General features: G+C 39.8%; 1 protein-coding gene across 2 annotated transcripts in view; it reads right to left on the reverse strand.

The window, feature by feature from the left end:
• Positions 1-1,439: 1,439 nt before the first annotated feature.
• DNAAF4 (dynein axonemal assembly factor 4) overlaps positions 1,440-23,207 on the reverse strand; it is a 28,010-nt gene continuing 6,242 nt past the window's right edge. Inside the window, exons 1-9 of one of the 2 annotated variants that reach the window (XM_075205213.1) lie at positions 21,116-21,204; positions 20,551-20,698; positions 15,469-15,602; positions 14,150-14,342; positions 11,467-11,591; positions 7,693-7,802; positions 5,685-5,838; positions 4,667-4,772; positions 1,440-1,961 (exon numbers count right to left, since the gene is read on the reverse strand). In XM_075205213.1, the coding sequence (XP_075061314.1) occupies positions 1,849-1,961; positions 4,667-4,772; positions 5,685-5,838; positions 7,693-7,802; positions 11,467-11,591; positions 14,150-14,342; positions 15,469-15,602; positions 20,551-20,671 (1,056 nt within the window). In that variant the 5' untranslated portion in view covers positions 20,672-20,698; positions 21,116-21,204 and the 3' untranslated portion in view covers positions 1,440-1,848. Of the gene's footprint in view, positions 1,962-4,666; positions 4,773-5,684; positions 5,839-7,692; positions 7,803-11,466; positions 11,592-14,149; positions 14,343-15,468; positions 15,603-20,550; positions 20,699-21,115; positions 21,205-23,207 lie in introns of those variants that run through there. The other variant, XM_075205211.1, reaches the window with a different exon arrangement.

A 23,207-nucleotide genomic window follows, 5' to 3' on the forward strand; every position in this document is an offset into this window, starting at 1 on the left:
GCTATGTACAATTCCTATCTAGGTAACCCCTCTCCTTCTAGCAGGTATGTACGTTTCCTATCTAGATAACCCCTCTCCTTCTAGCAGCTATGTACGATTCCTATCTAGATAACCCCTCTCCTTCTAGCAGCTATGTACGATTCCTATCTAGATAACCCCTCCCCTTCTAGCAGCTATGTACGATCCCTATCTAGATAACCCGTCCCCTTCTAGCACCCATGTATGATTCCGTTCTAGATAACCCCTCTCCTTCTAGCACCCATGTATGATTCCGTTCTAGATAACCCCTCTCCTTCTAGCACCCATGTATTATTCCGTTCTAGATAACCCCTCTCCTTCTAGCACCCATGTATTATTCCGTTCTAGATAATCCCTCTCCTTCTAGCACCCATGTTTGATTCCGTTCTAGATAACCCCTCTCCTTCTAGCACCCATGTATAATTCCGTTCTAGATAACCCCTCTCCTTCTAGCACCCATGTATGATTCCGTTCTAGATAACCCCTCTCCTTTTAGCACCCATGTATGATTCCGTTCTAGATAACCCCTTTCCTTCTAGCACCTATGTATAATTCCGTTCTAAATAACCCCTTTCCTTCTAGCACCTATGTACGATTCCTTTGTAGATAACCCCTCCCCTTCTACCACCTATGTATGATTCCTTTGTAGATAACTACTCCCCTTTTATCACCTGCTGTGTATCTATAAATTAATTGAGCAACTTCCATTTCTGCATAGACGGGTAGGATACGCAAGCGTTAGGCATATGTGTTAGCAATCAATGATTGCACCCATGTACAATCCCTATCTAGATAACCTGTCCCCTTCTAGCACCCATGTATGATTCCGTTCTAGATAACCCTTCTCCTTCTAGCACCCATGTATGATTCCGTTCTAGATAACCCCTCTCCTTCTAGCACCCATGTTTGATTCCGTTCTAGATAACCCCTCTCCTTCTAGCACCCATGTATAATTCCGTTCTAGATAACCCCTCTCCTTTTAGCACCCATGTATGATTCCGTTCTAGATAACCCCTCTCCTTCTAGCACCCATGTATGATTCCGTTCTAGATAACCCCTTTCCTTCTAGCACCCATGTATGATTCCGTTCTAGATAACCCCTTTCCTTCTAGCACCTATGTATAATTCCGTTCTAAATAACCCCTCTCCTTCTAGCACCTATGTATGATTCCTTTGTAGATAACCCCTCCCCTTCTACCACCTATGTATGATTCCTTTGTAGATAACTACTCCCCTTTTATCACCTGCTGTGTATCTATAAATTAATTGAGCAACTTCCATTTCTGCATAGACGGGTAGGATACGCAAGCGTTAGGCATATGTGTTAGCAATCAATGTAGAAGCAGCATTACCTTTTTTGTGCACAACCCAATGATGTCATAAAAACACATTTTAACACACACATTATAACCATATTATATTTTATAACCCAGATATTGTTGTATCCACAAGGTAAACATTTAATGAGTGTGTTCAATAAATAATAAAATATATAAAAAAACAATGTGGCATTTATTAAAAATGTACAGAGATGGAGTTGCTTAGCATAAATTTACATATATTATTGGATACTTGGTAAACATTTACAAACCAATGGGTATATTCACCATGCAGTGGTTCTAAAAAAAACACCAATTCTCTGCGCTTTTTGCTGTAATTTTTTAAAGCGGCAATTTTATTAAAGCCCGTTGGGTTTTGACTATGATAAAAATGCCTTTTTTTAAAAAAAAAAAAATGACAGCAAACCACCGCATGATAAATATACCCACAAGTGTGATAAGAAAATGTTTGAGAACCCCTAATCATGCTACATAGGTTTAGACGATTTATTTATTCAGGATCTGAACAGGAGCCCTGAATGATCTGTCGAATCTTTTCAGCGTCGGATTTTACATTCAGGTTGGCAGGGTCAATCTTAAGAGCAGCTTCATAATCTTGTAGACCTAATTGTTAGATAGAAAATAATAATTCATTTTAATGCTGAGAAACTGTGCATTTATCTATAAAGTAGCATAGCATGCACATGTGGCTAAATTACACAGGTTGAGTCGTTCAGCGACAAGACCAAATTACATTTGACTTTATGTAAGCAAGTTTTGCCTTTGTACAGTTTACTAATCTTAAGGATAATTTACAAATCTTTTTTACAAATTTATATGGGGGTACATGCAGAGCATAGCGCATTACTATGGCAGAGACTAAAGGGCTGTAAATACTGCTACCTGTGAAGGACAAGCTGAATATGTGCCATCAACAGTCATGGGTCTCATATTGACCAAAATGTAAAAACAACAATTTGCGTTACAGGGTAAAATAATTTAATGATCTTAAAGGGCGGACATTTACTTGGGTGTTCCCAGTATACTGCAGACCCTATTTATACCCACAAAATGACTATATTTTTACATGTTCTCTGGACTGCCGGATGTTAGGCGTTAGCCAATATGGTCAACGGGATGCATTTTAAACCCTCTATTTGGTCGGAAGTGATTGGGCTGTTCTGTCTGAGCATCATATAGTCTGATCTATTCCATTAGCTTTCAAAATCATCTTTGGATAGGAAAAACACAAAACAAATTGTTCCTTAAACAATGTTTCACCTACTAAGAGTAAAGAATTAAGCCTTATGAATGTGTAAGAGCTGAGAGGAGACTTCAGATAGCTATTGCTTTAAGAGGGCGAGGGTGTTCTCAAAGTCTTTTTGTAGCTATCATTATTTCATACAGGTTTGAATCGCCTACATACACTGCTCAGAAGTACAGACTCTAAATAAAGAGCTTATGTGTAATTTTTATAGATTCCTTAACTCCCATTGTGTGATTTACTTTCTGTAATTTTCCCTAGTGTAGTTATTTTTCTGTCTAGTGAGACTGGTCCATTGTACAAACTCATCTCAAACAATACAAAGGAAATTGCTTTATTCAGGAAAAACTTGAATTGTCTTATTTTATTGTTCTCAATTTCAAAAGCTCTAGCGCACAAGCTATTTCTTGAGTCTGCACTTTTCAGAGCAAGTAATTACAGAAGCCAAGGATTAATAAAAATGACCTTTGGAAAAGAATACAGTGAGCAGTGTATACAATAAACCTTTCTAGCCCACTCTAAAGGCTTTCCATACACTCCAGATTCACAAGGATTTCCCGTTTCAAATCCAACAATTTAAAGGTCAAAGTGTTACATAAAAGAGAAAAATGGGGAAAATATAATAAACTTTATCTGAGTAAAACCATTTGCTCTTCAGTTCTACTTTTGTCCAAAGTAGTCCAGAACATCTGTTATTGTGTATAAGTAATATGTACTGACACACAGAGGAAGATTCACCACACTAAATGTAGGTTATTCTGCAGATGCTGCCCACCTTAATACAGACTTTGCCCCCTCATCAGTATTAACTGGAGGGTAAATGGTCAAGACCAACCTTTTCTATTATGGACTATACTGTGTCATCATAAATATATGAAATGTAGCACACATTTTAGACTGTAAATACACAGAAATACCCTATTTACATTATAAACTATTCAAATGTTTTGGGAGTTTTCAGATTGAAGGTAAAATAAAGTAATTTGTCCTTATGGCCAGACCGAGCACATCATTTGTTATTTTGGTACTTTTAAGGAGATTTTAGAAAAAGGGTGTTTGATATTAGTTTTCACACAGGTTTCCAATATACAATGTACACCAAACATTACTTAACATTAGGAGGTATATTTAATAAACTGCAAGTTTGAAAAAGTGGAGATGTTGCCTATAGCAACCAATCAGATTCTAGTTTATTCAATACATTCTACAAAATGGTTGGTTGCTATAGGCAACATCTCCACTTTTACAAACCCGCAGTTTAGTAAATACAGGTGTTCAAATTATCAGTTGTTCAGTGACAAGACTATTCTGTGACGCATAGAAATATCAGCATCACATGAATATATGGTGTAAGGCTCTTGCTCAGTCACACATTTTGTTTCTTGGTGCATTGTGTGTTCTCCTGTGACCATATCATGTGTTCTTGATGTGGTCATTGATTTCTATGGCGACCCGCAGTAAATACAAACCCTAACGATATAACATTACTTGTCTTGAGCAGAGTAGTAAGAGAACAAGGTAAACTATCTGTTCAGATGCATCATGACAATGCTATGTTATCCGCATTGCAATATTTTATGTAGAAATAACTTTTCTAGGAAAGAAATGTTGCAAGAGATTATGAGGTCCACGCATCAATAACAATCGCCTCCCCTAGCAGCAATCTTTATATTGTGGCCGAGAGGTCAAATCATCGGGAAGGAGGGGGAGGGGCCAGCCAATCAGAGTGCGCAAGGGATGAGGCTTTGCAAAATCGCCGCCCCTCCCCAGCAGAGCATGCACCTAACTGACTAATGAAAATATTGCACAGAGAGGTAGTGCAGGAGTGATGCTAAATAACACATTTTCAGTAAAAGAATAGTAGATGACTGAACAAACTCCCAGCAGATGCGGAGGGAAAATCTAGTGAAAGCAAATGCAAATATGGTTGTGATACAAACAGATGGATCCTATGAATAATCCATTAATCAGCAAAGCAAGCAGACCACATGGGCAACACGTCTTTATCTGCATTCAGCATTTACTACACTATCCTGTTGCCTTACAAGTAACTAAGAAACTGTACCTTCCACGTAGAGTTCCAGCTCACAAAAGGCTGTACCTCGTCTTACAAAGGCCTTAAGTCTGGCGGCAGCATTGTCTGGAACAGGTGGAGTAAGCAGCTCCAATGCCTACATTGTTTTATACAAATAAAAAACTTTAGTAAACAAAACAAAAAATAAAATAAAAAAACGTGACAAAACAAGGGTGGCAATAATAGGAAATATGCACATCTGTATAAATGCATTATTTGCCATGAATCGCATAGAGTGTACATGCTGTAGGCTTGACTGGAAATATAATTGCTCAATAAAAGAGGAAAAATAACAATTTAAAAGTTTAGCCATGGCTTATCTCCCACTCAATGCTTGTGGCTTAAAGTGAGATGTTCAAACCAACATTCAATAAATTGTGAAGAGTGAAGTGATCAGGCAGACAGATAGTCTAGGGATGGGAGACAACCCACGATGGATGGAATAGCATCTAATACAATGTTTTATAAATTCTTATAACTAGAGGACTTTATAAATGCTTATAATTTAATATAGCAAAAAGATAATAATTTTCCAATGCCAATAGTCTGGAACTCCATGCGTGATTTTACCATGATTAATAATCCCCTTTCTGCAAAGCCACAGGAATCTACATCATAAAATAGTTTATTGGGCAGAAAGTTAACTGTGTTGGTCATGTCTTAGGTCATTGCAGAATACTTCTCTGGAACTGAACCTTACCGTAGCTGATTACTACAGGTAATGTACCAAAGCAGCCATTACTAATGAATATTTTAAAGTTACTCATGTGAATATATTCAGCCGTATGCAATGATAAAATCAATAACAAACAAACAAGCTACTGGAACACTATTCAGAGATTAATTTGCAATCTGTAATGTTGCACAATGAAATTGATTTTTTAGAAGGTCATGAAAAGTTTATGCTCTATACTCCAATGGGTTCTGCTCTAAATCTAGTTAACGCAACCTTACTATTACATGCAATAAATATAAACGGAGGATTATGCAGTATGTCTTCTAGGTATACCTTGGAGGCATCTTCAATGGTTTTATGGAGGTTTCTTAATTTAAGATGACAGGCTGATCGATTGAGATACAGTGCTGGAATCTTGTCATTTATTCGTATGGCCAGGTTTAAGGCATTCACAGCGGCAAGGTAGTCACCAGCAGCAAACAGCTTACTGTGGCCAAAAGAAGGTAGAATAATTAGAAACAGAAAGTTGTAAATGTTTTGTTTCATATGCAGTTCAGATCTCAGCAAGAAATGAGCTAATGAGCTTATTGAACAGAGTTTCTAATGGACAATGCATAGAAATAGCTACTTAAAAAAATTATTGATGACCATTTCAAAGCAAAATGTATATGAAACAATACAACAAACAGAATTTAAAAAAGTGCATTTTAAATCACATTTGTAAGAACTGTCTTTTGTAACATTCTGCAACATTTTACAATAGATTGTAAAAGATAGATAGGAGAAAGTAAAATTAGGGAAACAAGGGGCAGGGTAAGGTGCAAGGGCTAAGTGTCCCCAATACATCTAATAGTTGATTTCTACGTAGACAAGTAAGCTTCTGAGAGTTGGATCAAACTTCAGAGGTACATGAAAACCAAGGTTCCTAAATATGATCATATTTATTTCCTCCATCATATAAACCATAATAGAACATGGAGATCTTGGGGCAAGGCCACCAAATATGGAGGAAAACCCCTATTTTTCCTCATTCGACAACATAGTGGAAGCATATTAAACATGTTATTAAGTCTAGCAAGAACAAAGTACCATCTCATATATATTTTATAGGAATTTTCTTTAGTTGATGTTGATATGAAAGATCTAGCTACTTGCTCTCTAGCTGTTTTTCCCCCCAAGTGCCTTCCTCTAGAGGGCGATCTAAATCCCTCTCCAAGGTGCTCTCCTGCTTCATAAAGGGCTCATGTTTAGAAGATCTCAACATGTTATAAAGTACGGATATAACACTTTGGGCTAGATTTACTAAGCTGCGGGTTTGAAAAAGTGGGGATGTTGCCTATAGCAACCAATCAGATTCTAGATTTCATTTATTTAGTACTTTCTACAAAATGACAGCTAGAATCTGATTGGTTGCTATAGGCAACATCCCCACTTTTTCAAACCCGCAGCTTAGTAAATCTAGCCCTTTGTCTCAGAGGGGAATACTTGTACAATATCTCAAAAGAAGTAAGTGGTCTGAATAGCACGTCCCTTGTCTTAGAAAGGAACGTATCTGCAAATATTAAAAAAGCTTTGTACAGGAGATATTGGGGCAGTGGTTAGCACTTCTGGCTCACAGCGCTGGGGTTTTGAGTTCAATTCCCGACCATGGCCTTATCTGTGTGGAGTTTGTATGTTCTCCCTGTGTTTGCGTGGGTTTCCTCCGGGTGCTCCGGTTTCCTCCCACACTCCAAAAATCTACTGGTAGGTTAATTGGCTGATATCAAAGTGTGTGTGTGTGTGTGTGTGTGTGTGTGTGTGTTTACACTGTAAGCTCCAATAGGGCAGGGACTGATGTAAATGAGTTCTCTGTACAGCGCTGTGGAATCAGTGGTGTTAAATAAATGTTGATGATGATGATGATGATGATGATATTATACCTTTCAGATAATGAGGATGAGAAGCAACACAAGGCCCCAACTACAAAGTCATATGCTAGCATAGGTGTCAATCTCAGCATCCTGCAAGCAGGCAACTGGGTGCTAGACAATCCTGGGAAAAAATCTGGATTATACCAGATAGGAGTCACAGAGTAAACGGACATTAATACACCTTTTCCAAAGCAGACACAAGAATTTTTACATAAGGTGTTTAGGATCAGCTGAAAAATTCTACTTATTCTCAAAAGACACAAAACGGATATCAATGAGGTTACCTCTGCACTAGATGTCTCCATGCGCTCCCAAGAAATAGTTACTTTATATTCTGTTAACAGGAATACATATTTCTTACCTTGCACAATCCAATCAATAGAGAATAGGGAATGTAATTAATTCTATAGAATGCTGTAAATTAAACTTACTTTCCCTTGTCCTTCAGCCATTCTGGGTTTCTCTCTTCTTCCTTTAAGTCTTGAAGCTCAAGGTTATCACTGTTAATGGCTCTGCGAGCTGCTGCCTGTTTCTGTAACCACTATAAAATAAATCAGAAAATGATAATGAACATTCTCATAATTGATTCTTTACAGTAACTTATTTCCTAGTATCTATTAAATTTAAAATGTGTCCATTTGTACAAAGCAACTCTTGTAACAGTATTTTGTTGGCAGGTATTCTGTGACTGGCTGTTGCTATATAAAAAAACAAATAAACATATATAAAAAACAAACAAACAAACATACATATATGTAGCTGTGTCTATAGGTAGCAGTGGTATTCAGAGCCATGTTTTTCCTGACATTCTACTTTGGGAAACTCGGTCACCTAGTCTAGAGGTGCAATCATATTCAATAAAATTGTACGTTTAGCAGTATGCAACACTCAAAAGATCTAAAACAGCGAGATCTAATCTAAAAGAATGTTCAGAAATCTGATATCTAAATTGTCAAATATGTGCTATGTACTTGAAAAGAATAGCATGACGTTGTGTGCGCGATATCGAGCATTCATAATTCAGCCATTCTTTTTACTGGGCATGCTGGAAAGTATAGGGATGTGATCGCTTATCCAGAATGCTTGGGACCTGAGATTTTTCACAATACTTTTTTTTTTTCTGTGATCAGGAGCATCTTGCCTAAAATACAGTAAATTACAGTATTACCCTCATTCAATTCCTCCTCACATTGACTAAAGGAAAACTTAGTGACCATGTTGTGCACATAGAACATTCGGATAACGAATTCCGTATCTGTTTATCATATTTAGATGGTTGTGTGTACGAATTATTTCACGAAAACAACTTTTTTAAATGACCTCCCTTCCTCTCCTAAATTCAGTCCTACAGCACCCTTTCGGGATACAAGCTTAACTCAGGCAAAACAGAGATTTTGGACCTCAATATCTCGCAAAATCTCAAAAAATTAACAACCTGAATAATGTACATATTTAGACATTTTAATTATCAATTGCTACAAATACCTAAATTCTGCTAATTTACCTCCCTTTATTATTATCGTAGATTTGCAAGGTGCCACAGTGCTGTACAATAGGGAAAACATGGACATACACGGTAGACAAAATAAACAGACATGAAAACGAAGGGTATGAAGAACTCTGCTCATTAGAGAACTTACATTCTAAGTGGAAGAGGACACAGCTGAACCAAGAGGAGAAAACGTGGCTCAGAGTGGAGATTGAGATAGTTGTGAGGGTGCAATAGTGTGAATAGTGTTATCGGGGATAAGGATCTCTGATCATTGGAATAACCACCTCATCTCAAGGTTTGGCTACAGTAATGCCGTTAAAAAAAAATTGCTGCCTCATCTCTTATACGTCTTCTAGATTCTTCTTGGGAAATCCCACCAATTTTTTTTTAAAGTTTTACAACCTATAAATGTTCAAGAGGGCGATCTTGCCGTTTTAGATTTCTGAAAGTACTACTAAACAGCACAGCTCACGCGATGCAAGCTCGCCCTGGTTCTAGAATATGGCTGGATGTTGAGGCTGCTGTAATAGGCATAATTTCTTTCCCCACAGTTCTCTGGCTCCCACGACATTCTCACAAACTCGGTTGCTCTTATTGTCCAACTATATCTTTCTCGTGTGATATCTGTGACATAGTATAAAGAACATTTTTCCTTCTGTCCTCTCCACAAAGGTTCATCACTCTATGGAACAACCCAAACTTTTCAGTGGGGTTTCTCCTATGTATTAATATGAACATCCACTTCCTTTCTCACACAGCACTGATTCACTCCATTCCAGACTATGCAGATATGCACTCGTGTCTCCAACGTATGAATGGGCAATCCTTTCAATATCTTCAATGTCACCATTTTGCTCATCCTTTCATGACCTCCCATTCCTTTAGCTCTAATTAATTATTAGAATCTTTATGTCTCTCCCATTGCAATGCCAAAAAGCTTATCTCTACATTATATAACCGCTTACTTGCAAACTAGGATTATGCAAAGGAGCCAAGAGATGGGAGCGGTCCTTCTCTAAGAAGACTGGTCTAGGATTAGAGATAATTTATCAGTGTCCGTATTAAATAAAATGCATATACCATCATTGGGATTTAGTCCCTGACTTTATGTCCCTTCTGGAAAGAGGATTCTGGTCTCATCTTTATGATGACAAATGTCCATATGTCATTCTCTTCTAAGTATTTTCTGCTTTCTTTCCTGGTCCTTAACATTTCAAAACACACCAATAAACTAATTTGTCATATTTGCAACTACATTATTGGAGTATATTTACTAAACTGCGGGTTTGAAAAAGTGAAGATGTTGCCTATAGCAATCAATCAGATTCTAACTGTCATTTTGTAGAATGCACTAAATAAATGATAGCAGTTCAGTAAATCTAGCCCCAAATGTCTAATTGCCTCGAAGTGGAAAGATCCAACTCCCCTACTATGTCATGGTTATTACTAGAATTTGGCTCATCTACTCCATAGAAAATATGACAAGTATCATCCAGGAACCTGGGACATCCTTTACACCTACTTGGGACCCCTGGCTCAATGACTTCAACCCTCCATTACTATTGTATCAACCCAACAGGACATTTACCCTGTTTATGCCCTTACAACGAGTCAACCCTTTGGGCTTCCCTGCGACCATGACAGAAATGCATCCCCCCACACCTACGCTCTTTATCTCCCCTTGTCTTTTACGCTGTTCTTACTATCCTTTACTATCATGAACACTAGACAATATGCATCTTGTTATTAAATTATATTGTTTCATACTATATTTATGCATTGTATCTTTGCACTCATGTTGTCAATTTATCTCAATACATAAATAAAATGTTGTTGATTAAAAAATAATAGGATTAGGGATTAAACATTGCTACCTTGCAGCCCTGTATATTCCGCGTTTGTAGTCTTGGTGCTCTAGTTTCCTCTCATATAAAAATGTACCAGTAGCTAATTGATCTCTGGTTAGATGTGCTACGGTGTATGTTGGGTGTGCCTTTGGTAGGCACAAATTAGATTGGAATGGATGGATGTGTATGGATAAGAAAAGAAACACTCATTCTAAAGTGCTGCATAATATGTTGCCTATATATATATATATATATATATATATATATATATATATATATATATATATATATATATATATACACACATATACATATATACATACATACATACACACACACACACACACACACACACACACACACACACACACACACATATAATACAGGAGTGGTAGATCACGATCAACTATGTAATTTTTACACAATGTGGGTGCTGTTTAGTAATAGTACTATATTTACTGTTATCTCTAATTGAGAAGGATATAGTATAAAAAAAAAAGGAATAGAGACATCCTTTAATAAACAGAAAGTTGTGCAGGTTCAGGGTTATTGGTGATTATTGGTTTATATGAACATTTATAGAGAAACACTCTTTCAGTAGTTTGAGCTAACATCATGAATTCAGTTGGTATTTATTTACTAAACATAGTACCGGCCTCTACTGAGAGAAGTGAAGCACAAATGCCAAACACGCACTCTCACATTAGGTACATATAAAAGTCACTGTAACATTGAAACAAGATTTTCTTTTCAATCTAATGCCCCATCTCTTGTACAGAAATTAGGAGAAGAAAAGACTAGATAGACTAGACTAGACTAGATTTGTATACCACCACCCTTCCCAGTTTCCCCTCCCATTTGCTTACCTCCTCCTCTTCTGCCAACAGAGATTCCCTGACAGCCGTTGGGAAGACACGAGGGGTAAACTGAATTCTAATACTGCCAGTTTTCCTAGTGGGGGGCACAGTCTTCTCATTCCCACGTTTTTCAGCTGCGGACATAGAAAACAATTTCTGTGATTACTTTGCAGCAAATGTTTGCAATTTAGCAAACAATATTTCGCTAACTCACCATATTTGCAGAAGTTTCCGAAACTTGACAAGAAGAGGTTGTAAGAGTAGGGAAATATTCAGGCTAGTACAATGTTGCTTTAAAGCAGTACTGTCTAATTCATTTTGATTCACTTGCAGCTCTGTTTTGGAAAGTAAACTGTACACTGTAAATGAGACAATTGTCTAGGATGGTCTGTTCTCTCGCTTTCCACTCTGAGATGTTGTGTGTCTCATACATTCTGCTCTCTCTTAATAACAGTGAGGATTTGGGAGATACTGATGATATTGCATGTGCTGGATACATCATGAATATTTATGGAGCTGACACTTGTGTCATCTAAAATAAAATGACCACAGTTGGGAAGACCAAAAAGGAATTCTTTAAGTGGTTGGTTGAGCTGGCTGTTGAACAGTATCTGCTTGTTGTCACCATAGACAAGCCATGTTTTCTCCTTATGTGACAGGCGCTACAATTAGATTGTAAATTCAATTTGACAGGGCACCTGTGTGATAGTGAAGGGTTTTTTGTATTTAAAGGTTTAGAGCACTCTTACCACATTTCATTAATGTCTTCATGTTCGTGTTTCACCACAAGAGGGCAAACACGGGCCGAAACATGATTACAGTGCATGAAAAAAAAAAACCTTACACACTACCGGATCTTTACATTGGTTAAGAACCTAGTTATCCGGGAAACTATTATTATGAAGTAAAGTAAACTTATAAAAGATAAAGTAAATAGGTAATAAAAGAGAACTACAATCAAAATAAAATGAGAGAACTTGTGCAACTGGTTTCATTAAAAAAAATATACTGCACTGATTTTTTGTTATGACATACGGCACTGCTACTACCACTAAACCTTTATGAAAAGGATTAGTCAATGACTAAAAGCACTCCACTGATAGCACCAAAATAATACGGAGTACATAATAAGACAATAAAAGTTCATCAATATTTAATTTCACATCAGCTATTACTAAAATAATATTTTGAAAACTGATTATACAAGTCACAGCTCAGAGGTAATGAACCATATATGTTTGGAGATCTCCTTTAAGAACTAATACAGTACTTTCAAACATTGAAAGCCAGAATGAGACTTGTTTAAGACAGAGGAAAGATCTAAACCAAAGTCACAGTGGATAAACCAGAGTTATCTATGTCACAAACGGTGGTAGTCATGTTATCGGTACTGATAACACTGACAGTTAGTGTAACGTCATGACATGTCCGATACGGACATGTCCGACAACAAAGAAATATACACTCACTATAATAATGACACATCAACTATCCGATAGTGTTTTCTTACATTCTGAACACAACAAATAACGACATGGCATTTTGACGTCATTATTATGGTGAGTGTATATTTCTTTGTTGTCAGACATGTCAGTATCAGACAAGTCATGTCATTACACTAACTGTCGGTGTTTTTAGTATCGTGTAAATGTACCCAACTCGTCACAAAATAAGATTTTTTCGGGAAATTTACCTGGTTGCAGTTGTTTGAAAGAATGCAGATTGGTTACCACACAAAAAGTCATGCATACACATATTGATACTTATTTAATTCTATGTTTTGCGGTAGAAGAACACTAAGGGCATACTTGCTGACTTTTCAAAACTCTCCTCCGGGAGCTCATGTGACAGGGGGTAGGAGGGGGCCTGGTAACTCTATTGCGTCACCGTAGCCTCGCCCCCCCGGTACCAAATGCCAGGCATTTCATAGCAGGGGGCGGGTTTAATGACGCAAAAATGCATCATTAAGGCCCGCCTCCATCACATACGGGAGGATGCCTACTCTTCCAGGAATCTTGGAGGGCTCCCGAAATTCCGGGAGAGTAGGCAAGTTCTAAGGACCTGACTTCTGAGTTGCATGCAAGTCCATTTACGTGACGTAAAAACGTGCTTGGCATATCATTTGTCACACAGTGTATGCGTACAACTTGTCCCCATATTTTGAGATAAACATATCTTATACTTGCAGTTCCCTTGCACTTGGAGAGGTGGATCTTGAAGATGACTTACACCTATCTCTAGATAAGTTACTGAGGAGTTGGACCTTCTGCGTGACCATAACCGGGTGCACATGGAGCCGATGATGATGTAACATTTATATGGTAGATTTTAGTTTGCACATGTCTTAGGGTATGTGTAACTCAAATTACACCCAGGGAAAAGTGGCATCTTTATGGTCAACTCTAAATCAGACCCAAAATCAGTACAAATATGTTTTTATTCAAGAATAGTCTTCTTTAGTGGCGCATGTCCTAAGCAACTGAAGTTTGTCATCTGAACCGAGCTTCACATCGTTGACTACGCAACTGCCCTGAAATTCTATGACTAAGTATAGTTTTATGTAACTACTAATAAAGGCCTAGGTTTTTCTCTATTATTGATTTGGTTACAAAGCTCTAGCTAAACAAGATTGCAATCCTAGGACTAATTAATTCATGAACCTCCCCTGCAAAATCTAGTTTTATAAACGTACCTTCTGCTGTGAATACAGATTTGGTTGAAGCTTTCTTCCTTTTTTCTTCTTCTCTCCTCCTGTGCTCTCTCTGGATGTTCCTTTGTTCCTCTTCTATTCTCTGCTGTTCTTTATACCTCTCTAACTCCTCGCTCGCTTTCCTTCTTTCTTCTTCTTTCACATTTTCTATTTGCTTTCTTTCTTCTTCATTAATCTAATAGTTAAGAAAAGAGCAGAATGTAGATGTCTTCAAGCTTTTACCGAAAAATTATCAAATGTATAAATTGTCATCAATAGTAAAATGTTTATACATTTTGATCAACTGATTAGGGATTGCATTGTAAAGTATGTGCTATAATATAGGCAACATACATTAGAATTAATATTCATGTCCATCTAAACGTGGTAAGGACCAGAGGTGGAATAATATTAGGTCACTGCCATGAGTCCTGGGAAAAAAGGCTTTGTAATTAACTGTGATTCATTCATTCATTCAGAAACAATGATTAGGGTAATCTAATAAATGATGCTCGATCCCAGTCACCAGAATACAAATATCTCTTTGTAAAATATCTGGTGATAGGCCCTTTTTACGCCCTCACACGTTCTAGATCAGATATACTGAATGTATTGTTTATAATTTGAATGTAAAACTGTGTAAAAAACACTTCTAATACTGCAGACATTGTTGCCGTGCTGGCTCCTGTTTGCAGGGCTGTGTTATAATACACGTTTACAGTGCTATATAGGGCAGCATGGTGGCTAAGTGGTTAGCACTTCTGCCTCACAGCGCTGGGGTCATGAGTTCAATTCCCTACCATGGCCTTATCTGTGTGTAGTTTGTATGTTCTCCCCGTGTTTGCGTGGGTTTCCTCCGGGTGCTCCAATTTCCTCCCACACTCCAAAAGCATACTAGTAGGTTAATTGGCTATCAAAATTGACCCTAGTCCCTGTGTGTGTGTGTGTGTGTTTCTGTTAAGGAATTTAGACTGTAAGCTCCAATGGGGCAGGGACTGATGTGAATGAGTTCTCTGTACAGCGCTGCGGAATCAGTGGCGCTATATAAATAAATGATGATGATGATGATGATGTTACCTGTGTACATAAATGGTGATGATAGGTTAGGCCTCTCACCCTGTGAAATGCAGTAGTTTTGCCCACTTTAATGATTCCTGCTCCAGTCTGGGCTGTTATATAATATTTTCCCATATAGTGCAAAGAGCTGATGAATTAATGGACACAATGGTTTGGGGATGTGTCTATGTGGGAGTTTTAACCATCTATATGTAAATCTATAAAAAAAAAATTTTTAAATAAATGACAAACACATAGTGCTTTACCTTCATCATGACTTCTAGAGAGTATTTCTCATTCTCTCTTTTTCTCACAGCTCTGGCCTGTGCATCTTCCTTTATCTTCTCCTGGACTCTAATAAGAGCATTCTCCCTAATCGTTTGCATTGCAGCCTTCTCCACTAAAAACAAAATCATGACTAATGTTATATATATATATATATATATATATATATATATATATATATATATATATATATATATATATATATATATATATACACATTAATATATATATATATTTATTACCAGGTTTGCTTAAATATCATATGTATATGTGTTATCTGGTAGCTCTGATGCAGAACAGATCCCAGTGACTGTGCACATTGTCAGCATGTGATCACTGTTAAATCGCATTTTCTGACAGTTGACATCTGAATGATGACAGTCACAGGTTAGCTGGGACTGCTAGCCACATCTAGCGATTTCTGGTCAATATGGTATATAATATGGTCTAAAATTAACGAATAGCAGGTTAAAAGTTTATATGTGTCCAGGCCTTACTCCTAAAGCATTCTCCTCGTGGACCTCACAAGGGGTCCGATTTTTAAACGATCTCACCTCTACGGCTATGTTCCCCTCATTTTCCGACATCCAATCGCAAATAAAAATTCCCACTAAATTATTTTACCAATTCCTCCAGCTCCGCCATTTTCACCATACTGCCAAAACTCGCCTTTCCTCCCGTCCCCTTACCACATTTGAACATCTATGTCTCCGTCAGTCCTCCACGAAAGGCCTTATCTCAACATTATATTATGAACTTGCCCCACCTTCCTCAGACATTAGAGTTTCACATGAACTGGCCTGGGAACGTGACCTGGGTGAGGTTCTTTTGAACGAGGAATGGTCGGAGATATCTGAGAACGCTGCCTCCAGCTCAATATGCGTTAAAATAAAAAGAGAATGTCTATAAGGTATTGTACCGATGGTACTAAGTTCCCTCCCGGATTCATAAAATCCTCCCAGACTCTTCTGACCGCTGTTGGCGCGGGTGCTCCCATGAGGGTAACTTTATCCATATATGGTGGACTTGTCCCAAATTATCAAACTTCTGGGCCGAGATTAAACACCTGATCCAATCGATTCTCCAGGTAGCGATACCATTAGAACCTAAATTTTTTCTCTTGCCCTTGGGAGCGCCAGCGGCGACTCGACATCAGAACAAGCTGGCTAGGCATATTCTGTCGGCAGCTACCTGCCAAATCGCAGCAGTCTGGAGTCAGCAAGCTCCACCTTCGCTTCAGGCCGTTATTAATAGTGTTTGGCAGGTTCAGCGCCTGGAATACATGGCTCTCGTTTTTTCAGGCTTATTCCCCTTTCACTTGACTCTACACCTACATATGTCCGTCCTCTTCTTCTCTTTTCCTCTCTCTTTCTTTTCCTTTTCTGTTCTGTACTGTACTAGTTTCCTTTCTTTTTCTCTTCCTGCGTCATGCCATTCTCTGTCGAGGCATCTCGCTCCCTCCCTCATATCTTAAAAAATCCCTGGTCAATTATTATACATGCATTCTGTTGCACTGATTCTTTTTGACTTTCTATTGATCTTATATCATGTTTTATGTGATGTGCTTCTGTTGCTTGACATTGCATTTTGGTTTTGTTTGTTACTTGACCATTCAAAAATAAAAATAAAAAAAAGTTTATATGTGAGAATTTTTCAAATCCTTTACTGGCTGATATAATCCCTTATACCAGCCACACTGATGTCTTGAGGAAGAAGTAAAGAATGACATGACAAACGCTAATGGAACATTAGCTGGATATTTGTCCCTGGGTGTGAATCTAACAACTTGTGCAGCATACTTCCATTATCTAAGAGAAAGTAAGCCTGTCAAAGTAGGTTTATTACTTAACCAAATAATATACCTGAAAATAATTGAAGTGTTTAGTTACAATTCCATGTATCCAGCATGCTGTCTGTTCCATCATCTAGGGCAGGTCTGGCCAACTTGTGACTCGCCCGATGCTGTGAAACTGCAAGTCCCAACATGCCCTGCACACCTATCAGCTGGCTATCTACTGAAAAAGCATGATGGGGTTTGGAGTTTTACAAGGCGACACAGAAGAGGGAGAGGTTTCCAGTGGAGTATCCAAAGGAACTGTACTTGGACCATTTCTCTTTAATATCTTTATTTGTAAAATGACCGATAGTAGGGTGGGATGTATGTCTTTTTGCAGATGACACAAAGATCTGTAACAGGGTAGACATATCAGTGGGGCGGGGGTGGGTGACCAAAACGATTGATGACAGAAAAAGTCAAGATTGGGGAAACTGCAGTTTGATGCCAAAAACTGCATAAATATGTACTTAGGTCTCGACATGGTGGAACAGTGATTAGCATTACTGCCTCATAGCACTGATATGAACCCTAGTGTGTGTGTGTGGTAGGGATTACAGACTGAATAATGTGATGCTCTCTGGAAAGTGCTGTAAATAATAAATAGGCCTAATTATAAATAAATTCGTATTAGCAGCACAAAAATATACGTCCCAACCTTTAGGTTTCTGAAATCGGGACAGTGAAATGTTAGGGGGCCCTGCCATTCCACATTGGTGGGGTGGTCATGCAACACTCGGGGCTAAGCTGCCCCTAACCCCCTCCACCACTCTACCTCAAATACACCCCTCTATTGCTGTGCACACCAGCAGCAGCTGCACTCCAGAATCCGAACAAAAGTTGGGATGGCAGAACAGTCCCTACAAATTGTGACTGTCCCACCTTAATCAAGACAGTTGGGAGGTCTGAAAAATGTCAACTACTGTGGAAAAAAGGTTTCCTGGAGCACAATTTTGGCGACTTAGTGGTTGGCAAAGTAGCAAAACAATGTGGGAGGACAGTCGGATGGTGCATTGCATAGGAAGTGGAATTATGTATATTTATATAGTGCCAATTATATTACGCAGTCCTGTGCAGAACATAGCTAATCATTCACATTGGTCTATGCTCCATTGGAGCTTACATTCTAGAGCACCATGCAAACACGAGGAGCATATAGAAACTCTACACAGATAAGGTCTTCATTGAAATCAAATCCATGACCCCTGTGCCTTAAGGCAGCACAGCAATGCTAACCATAGCGCCACTGTTATGATTCTACTATATAGGTCATTGGTGAGTTGGCACCTAGAATACTGTGTTCAGTTCTGGGTACAAGAGGAAAGCATTCTACAGAGACGAGACGTATTACACCAAGAGGACCTGTAATAAAAGCTACTGATCAATAGGAATAAGAATGGACAGACTACAAGGACTGTGTGATTCTCATCTGCCATCAAATTCTAGGTTTCTATTTTAATTAGCAAAGAGAAAAACATGAAAATTAATAAATTAGACAAAAAAATGAAAAAATCATCCTAGAATCAATTGCTTCTCTTCAGGGTATATTGATAGCAATTTTTCTAGTTAAATGCATTATTGTTATATTTTAATTAAAATAATATTTCATTTACTACAAAAAAAAAATACTGTAACAGAAAATATATTAGGATGTTCAAACTCATCTATTTACCTCTGAGCAATATTGGCTTTTGTTTTACTTGAGGGTTAGAAATTTTCTTGCTACCCTTTATTTAAAATGGTTCTACATGCTGACGGCTTCCCCATTAAAGGGACATCAACTTTAAAAAAATATATATATATATCTAGCAAAGGGGACTGTATATATTAGACACCATGGGGTAAATGTATGAACCTCCGGATTCTTCAACTCCAGGGAGTTCAGCGTCTTCAGCGCTTAAATTTAAAGCGGCGCTGCCTTGTAAAGACGCTGAACTCGCCGGAGCTGAAGAACCCGGAGGTTCATACATTTACCCCCATGTTGTGTTATCCCTCTGTGTAGACTATGAGCAAATTTAGGATATGTGTCCTACATCTTTGCTCAAACCCTTAACAAGATCGTACTCCACCGCCAATGAGGTCACAGATATCTCTGACCATTAGACCATTAGAGGATTATTACACCTCTATTAGACTGACAGAAGAAGTAGAGATAGAGGAATTCTGATGAAAACAAAAGAAACATGGGAACTATAATGAGTGGTGAGACTTTCTAGCTCCATGACATAAACTAGGTGAAGTCATATAACAAGAATATTATTATACATTCCTCTCTTAATATTCACTACAATGGACGTATACCAAGCTAAAATAAAAAATATAAGGTTAGAGTGCCTTTAAATGTGAGTGAATACCCACTGGTCATTTCTGTTTTTTAGTGTATATTGGAGCATATGCAGTTAGAAGTAAAGTAAATAGTATACTCATTACCCAAGCAACAATCTTGAGTTTAGCATAACTGATGCATAATTAACTTGGAAAGGCTGATCATGTCACTAGTTAGTATAGAATAAATAGGCTACATTTTTTGGAGTATAAGCGCAGCACACACAATGGCAATGCCTCTATTGTGTACTGCCCCCTACTGGCTGATATAGCATGCGAACACTCTCACTCCAGCCAAGCTTGGTTTACAAGAAAACAACACAAGAATCTTGTTTCACTCATCTGCTGTCTGATGGCACGTCCCCTACACCGTCTAATTATTATGGTATTTTATTGGGGAAGGCAAAGGCTAAAGTATAAAGCCACTTTGGAATAAAGAAAAGTTATTTCATTTTTAGCTATTTTGATTATTTTTAAGCATATGTTGAGATTTGCATCCCTATAACATTTTGGGAATGTGGTTAAAGGTGCACTTTTAAGGAGAACAAACTTATTACTGTTCTTTTCATTTGTAACATTAATCTCCTGCCTGTGTCCTTACTTAGTAAAATGACTGGTGCCCCACATGCCAACCTTTTGTCTAAATGGAGTACTCAATACTGCTCTACAAGCCATTCATTGCCCCAACTGCACAGCTCTGACACCCCTACTAACTCAATCACAAGATATTAACATAAAATGACCAAAAAATTCAAAACATTAACTTAAAATACTAAAAAATAAAACTGAACTTAAAATTCAACAAAACAGTGATCATTTCCTTTTCATCTTTACGCTGCAAAAGCACCAGCAAGACAATTTATTTCACTTTCTCGGTCTCAGCATAGTTTAACAATAGACTTACTATTAGCCACACAAAGTGCATCCCAGACCGAAGGATCTTGCTTGTACAGACTAAACAGAATAATTCCATTGCCAATCTTTGCACTGCTTTTGTCAACATCAATAGGAGCAAAGAGAAACATTTCAAACAGGAAAGGTGGAAAATTCACCTGTAATTTAGAGAAACAAAGAACAGAAAGTTAATATTCATGCTATGATCTGGTTTTCAATTAAGAGGTAGAGGGATCAACTAAAGTTAACAACAATTTTTTATTATTTTTTTTAAATCAATCAAAATCGCTATAAATCACCAGTAAAAAACGTGAATGCTTTGTCCCAACTCTCTAATCCAGGATGTATCGATTTTTAAGAATTCCCAACAATTTAAGTATGTGAATTTGTCAGGAATGTTTAAAAATCTCAGATATTTTCCCATTCATTTCAAAGGAAAGGGTGCACTGAAATGAATGAAAAAAGGATAGTCCAGCGGTTCCCAAAGTGTGCGCCGTGGCTCCCTGGGGTGCCGCGGCGCTGTCACAGAGGTGCCGCAATCACCCTGGGAATAAAGAAAAAACAAAAGAACTTACCGCCGATCATCCAGCGCCAGATCCTCCTCCTCACTATTCTCATTGACTGTCGGGCGTGACGTCATCACGTCCGACAGTGTCAGTGAGCAGCAGAGAGGAAAGAAGACAGCAAAACATGAAGCAGGCAAGAAAAGGGGGGCACAGAGAGAGAGAGAGACGCTGAAGGAGGGAAGGGGGGCACACAAAGAGAGAGAGACGCTGAAGGAGGGGGGCACACAGAGAGAGAGAGACGCTGAAGGAGGGGAGGGGGGCACACAGAGAGAGAGAGAGACGCTGAAGGAGGGGAGGGGGGCACACAGAGAGAGAGAGAGACGCTAAAGGAGGGGAGGGGGGCACAGAGAGAAAGAGAGAGACGCTGAAGGAGGGGAGGGGGGCACAGAGAGAGAGAGAGAGACGCTGAAGGAGGGGAGGGGAGCACACAGAGAGAGAGAGACGCTGAAGGAGGGGAGGGGGGCACACAGAGAGAGAGAGAGACGCTGAAGGAGGGGAGGGGGCACACAGAGAGAGAGAGAGAGAGACGCTGAAGGAGGGGAGGGGGGCACACAGAGAGAGAGAGAGAGAGACGCTGAAGGAGGGGAGGGGGGCACACAGAGAGAGAGAGAGAGACGCTGAAGGAGGGGGGGGGCACACAGAGAGAGAGAGAGAGACGCTGAAGGAGGGGAGGGGGGCACACAGAGAGAGAGAGACGCTGAAGGAGGGGAGGGGGGCACACAGAGAGAGAGAGACGCTGAAGGAGGGGAGGGGGGCACACAGAGAGAGAGAGACGCTGAAGGAGGGGAGGGGGGCACACAGAGAGAGAGAGACGCTGAAGGAGGGGAGGGGGGCACAGAGAGAGAGAGAGACGCTGAAGGAGGGGAGGGGGGCACAGAGAGAGAGAGACGCTGAAAGAGTGAGCTGTAGAGGAGGGGGGCACAGAGAGAGAGAGAGAGAGAGACGCTGAAAGAGTGAGCTGGAGAGGAGGGGGGCACAGAGAGAGAGAGAGACGCTGAAAGAGTGAGCTGGAGAGGAGGGGGGCACAGAGAGAGAGAGAGACGCTGGAAGAGTGAGCTGGAGAGGAGGGGGGCACAGAGAGAGAGAGAGACGCTGAAAGAGTGAGCTGGAGAGGAGGGGGGCACATAGAGAGAGAGAGACGCTGAAAGAGTGAGCTGGAGAGGAGGGGGGCACAGAGAGAGAGAGACGCTGAAAGAGTGAGCTGGAGAGGAGGGGGGCACACAGAGAGAGAGAGAGAGACGCTGAAAGAGTGAGCTGGAGAGGAGGGGGGCACACAGAGAGAGAGAGAGAGACGCTGAAAGAGTGAGCTGGAGAGGAGGGGGGCACACAGAGAAAGAGAGAGACGCTGAAAGAGTGAGCTGGAGAGGAGGGGGGCACACAGAGAAAGAGAGAGACGCTGAAAGAGTGAGCTGGAGAGGAGGGGGGCACAGAGAGAGAGAGAGACGCTGAAAGAGTGAGCTGCAGAGGAGGGGGGCACAGAGAGAGAGAGAGACGCTGAAAGAGTGAGCTGGAGAGGAGGGGGGCACAGAGAGAGAGAGAGAGACGCTGAAAGAGTGAGCTGGAGAGGAGGGGGGCACAGAGAGAGAGAGAGAGACGCTGAAAGAGTGAGCTGGAGAGGAGGGGGGCACAGAGAGAGAGAGAGACGCTGAAAGAGTGAGCTGGCAAAGAGGGGGGCACAGTGTGAGCTGGCAAAGAGGGGGACACAGTGTGTGAGCTGGCAAACAGGGGGACACAGTGTGTGAGCTGGCAAACAGGGGGACACAGTGTGTGAGCTGGCAAACAGGGGGACACAGTGTGTGAGCTGGCAAACAGGGGGACACAGTGTGTGAGCTGGCAAACAGGGGGACACAGTGTGTGAGCTGGCAAACAGGAGGGACACAGTGTGTGAGCTGGCAAACAGGAGGGACACAGTGTGTGAGCTGGCAAACAGGAGGGACACAGTGTGTGATATGGCAAACAGGGGGACACAGTGTGTGATATGGCAAACAGGGGGACACAGTGTGTGAGATGGCAAACAGGGGGACACAGTGTGTGAGATGGCAAACAGGGGGACACAGTGTGTGAGATGGCAAACAGGGGGACACAGTGTGTGAGATGGCAA

The sequence above is a fragment of the Mixophyes fleayi genome, chromosome 4 (genome assembly GCF_038048845.1).
Source record: "Mixophyes fleayi isolate aMixFle1 chromosome 4, aMixFle1.hap1, whole genome shotgun sequence".
NCBI lineage: Eukaryota > Metazoa > Chordata > Amphibia > Anura > Limnodynastidae > Mixophyes > Mixophyes fleayi.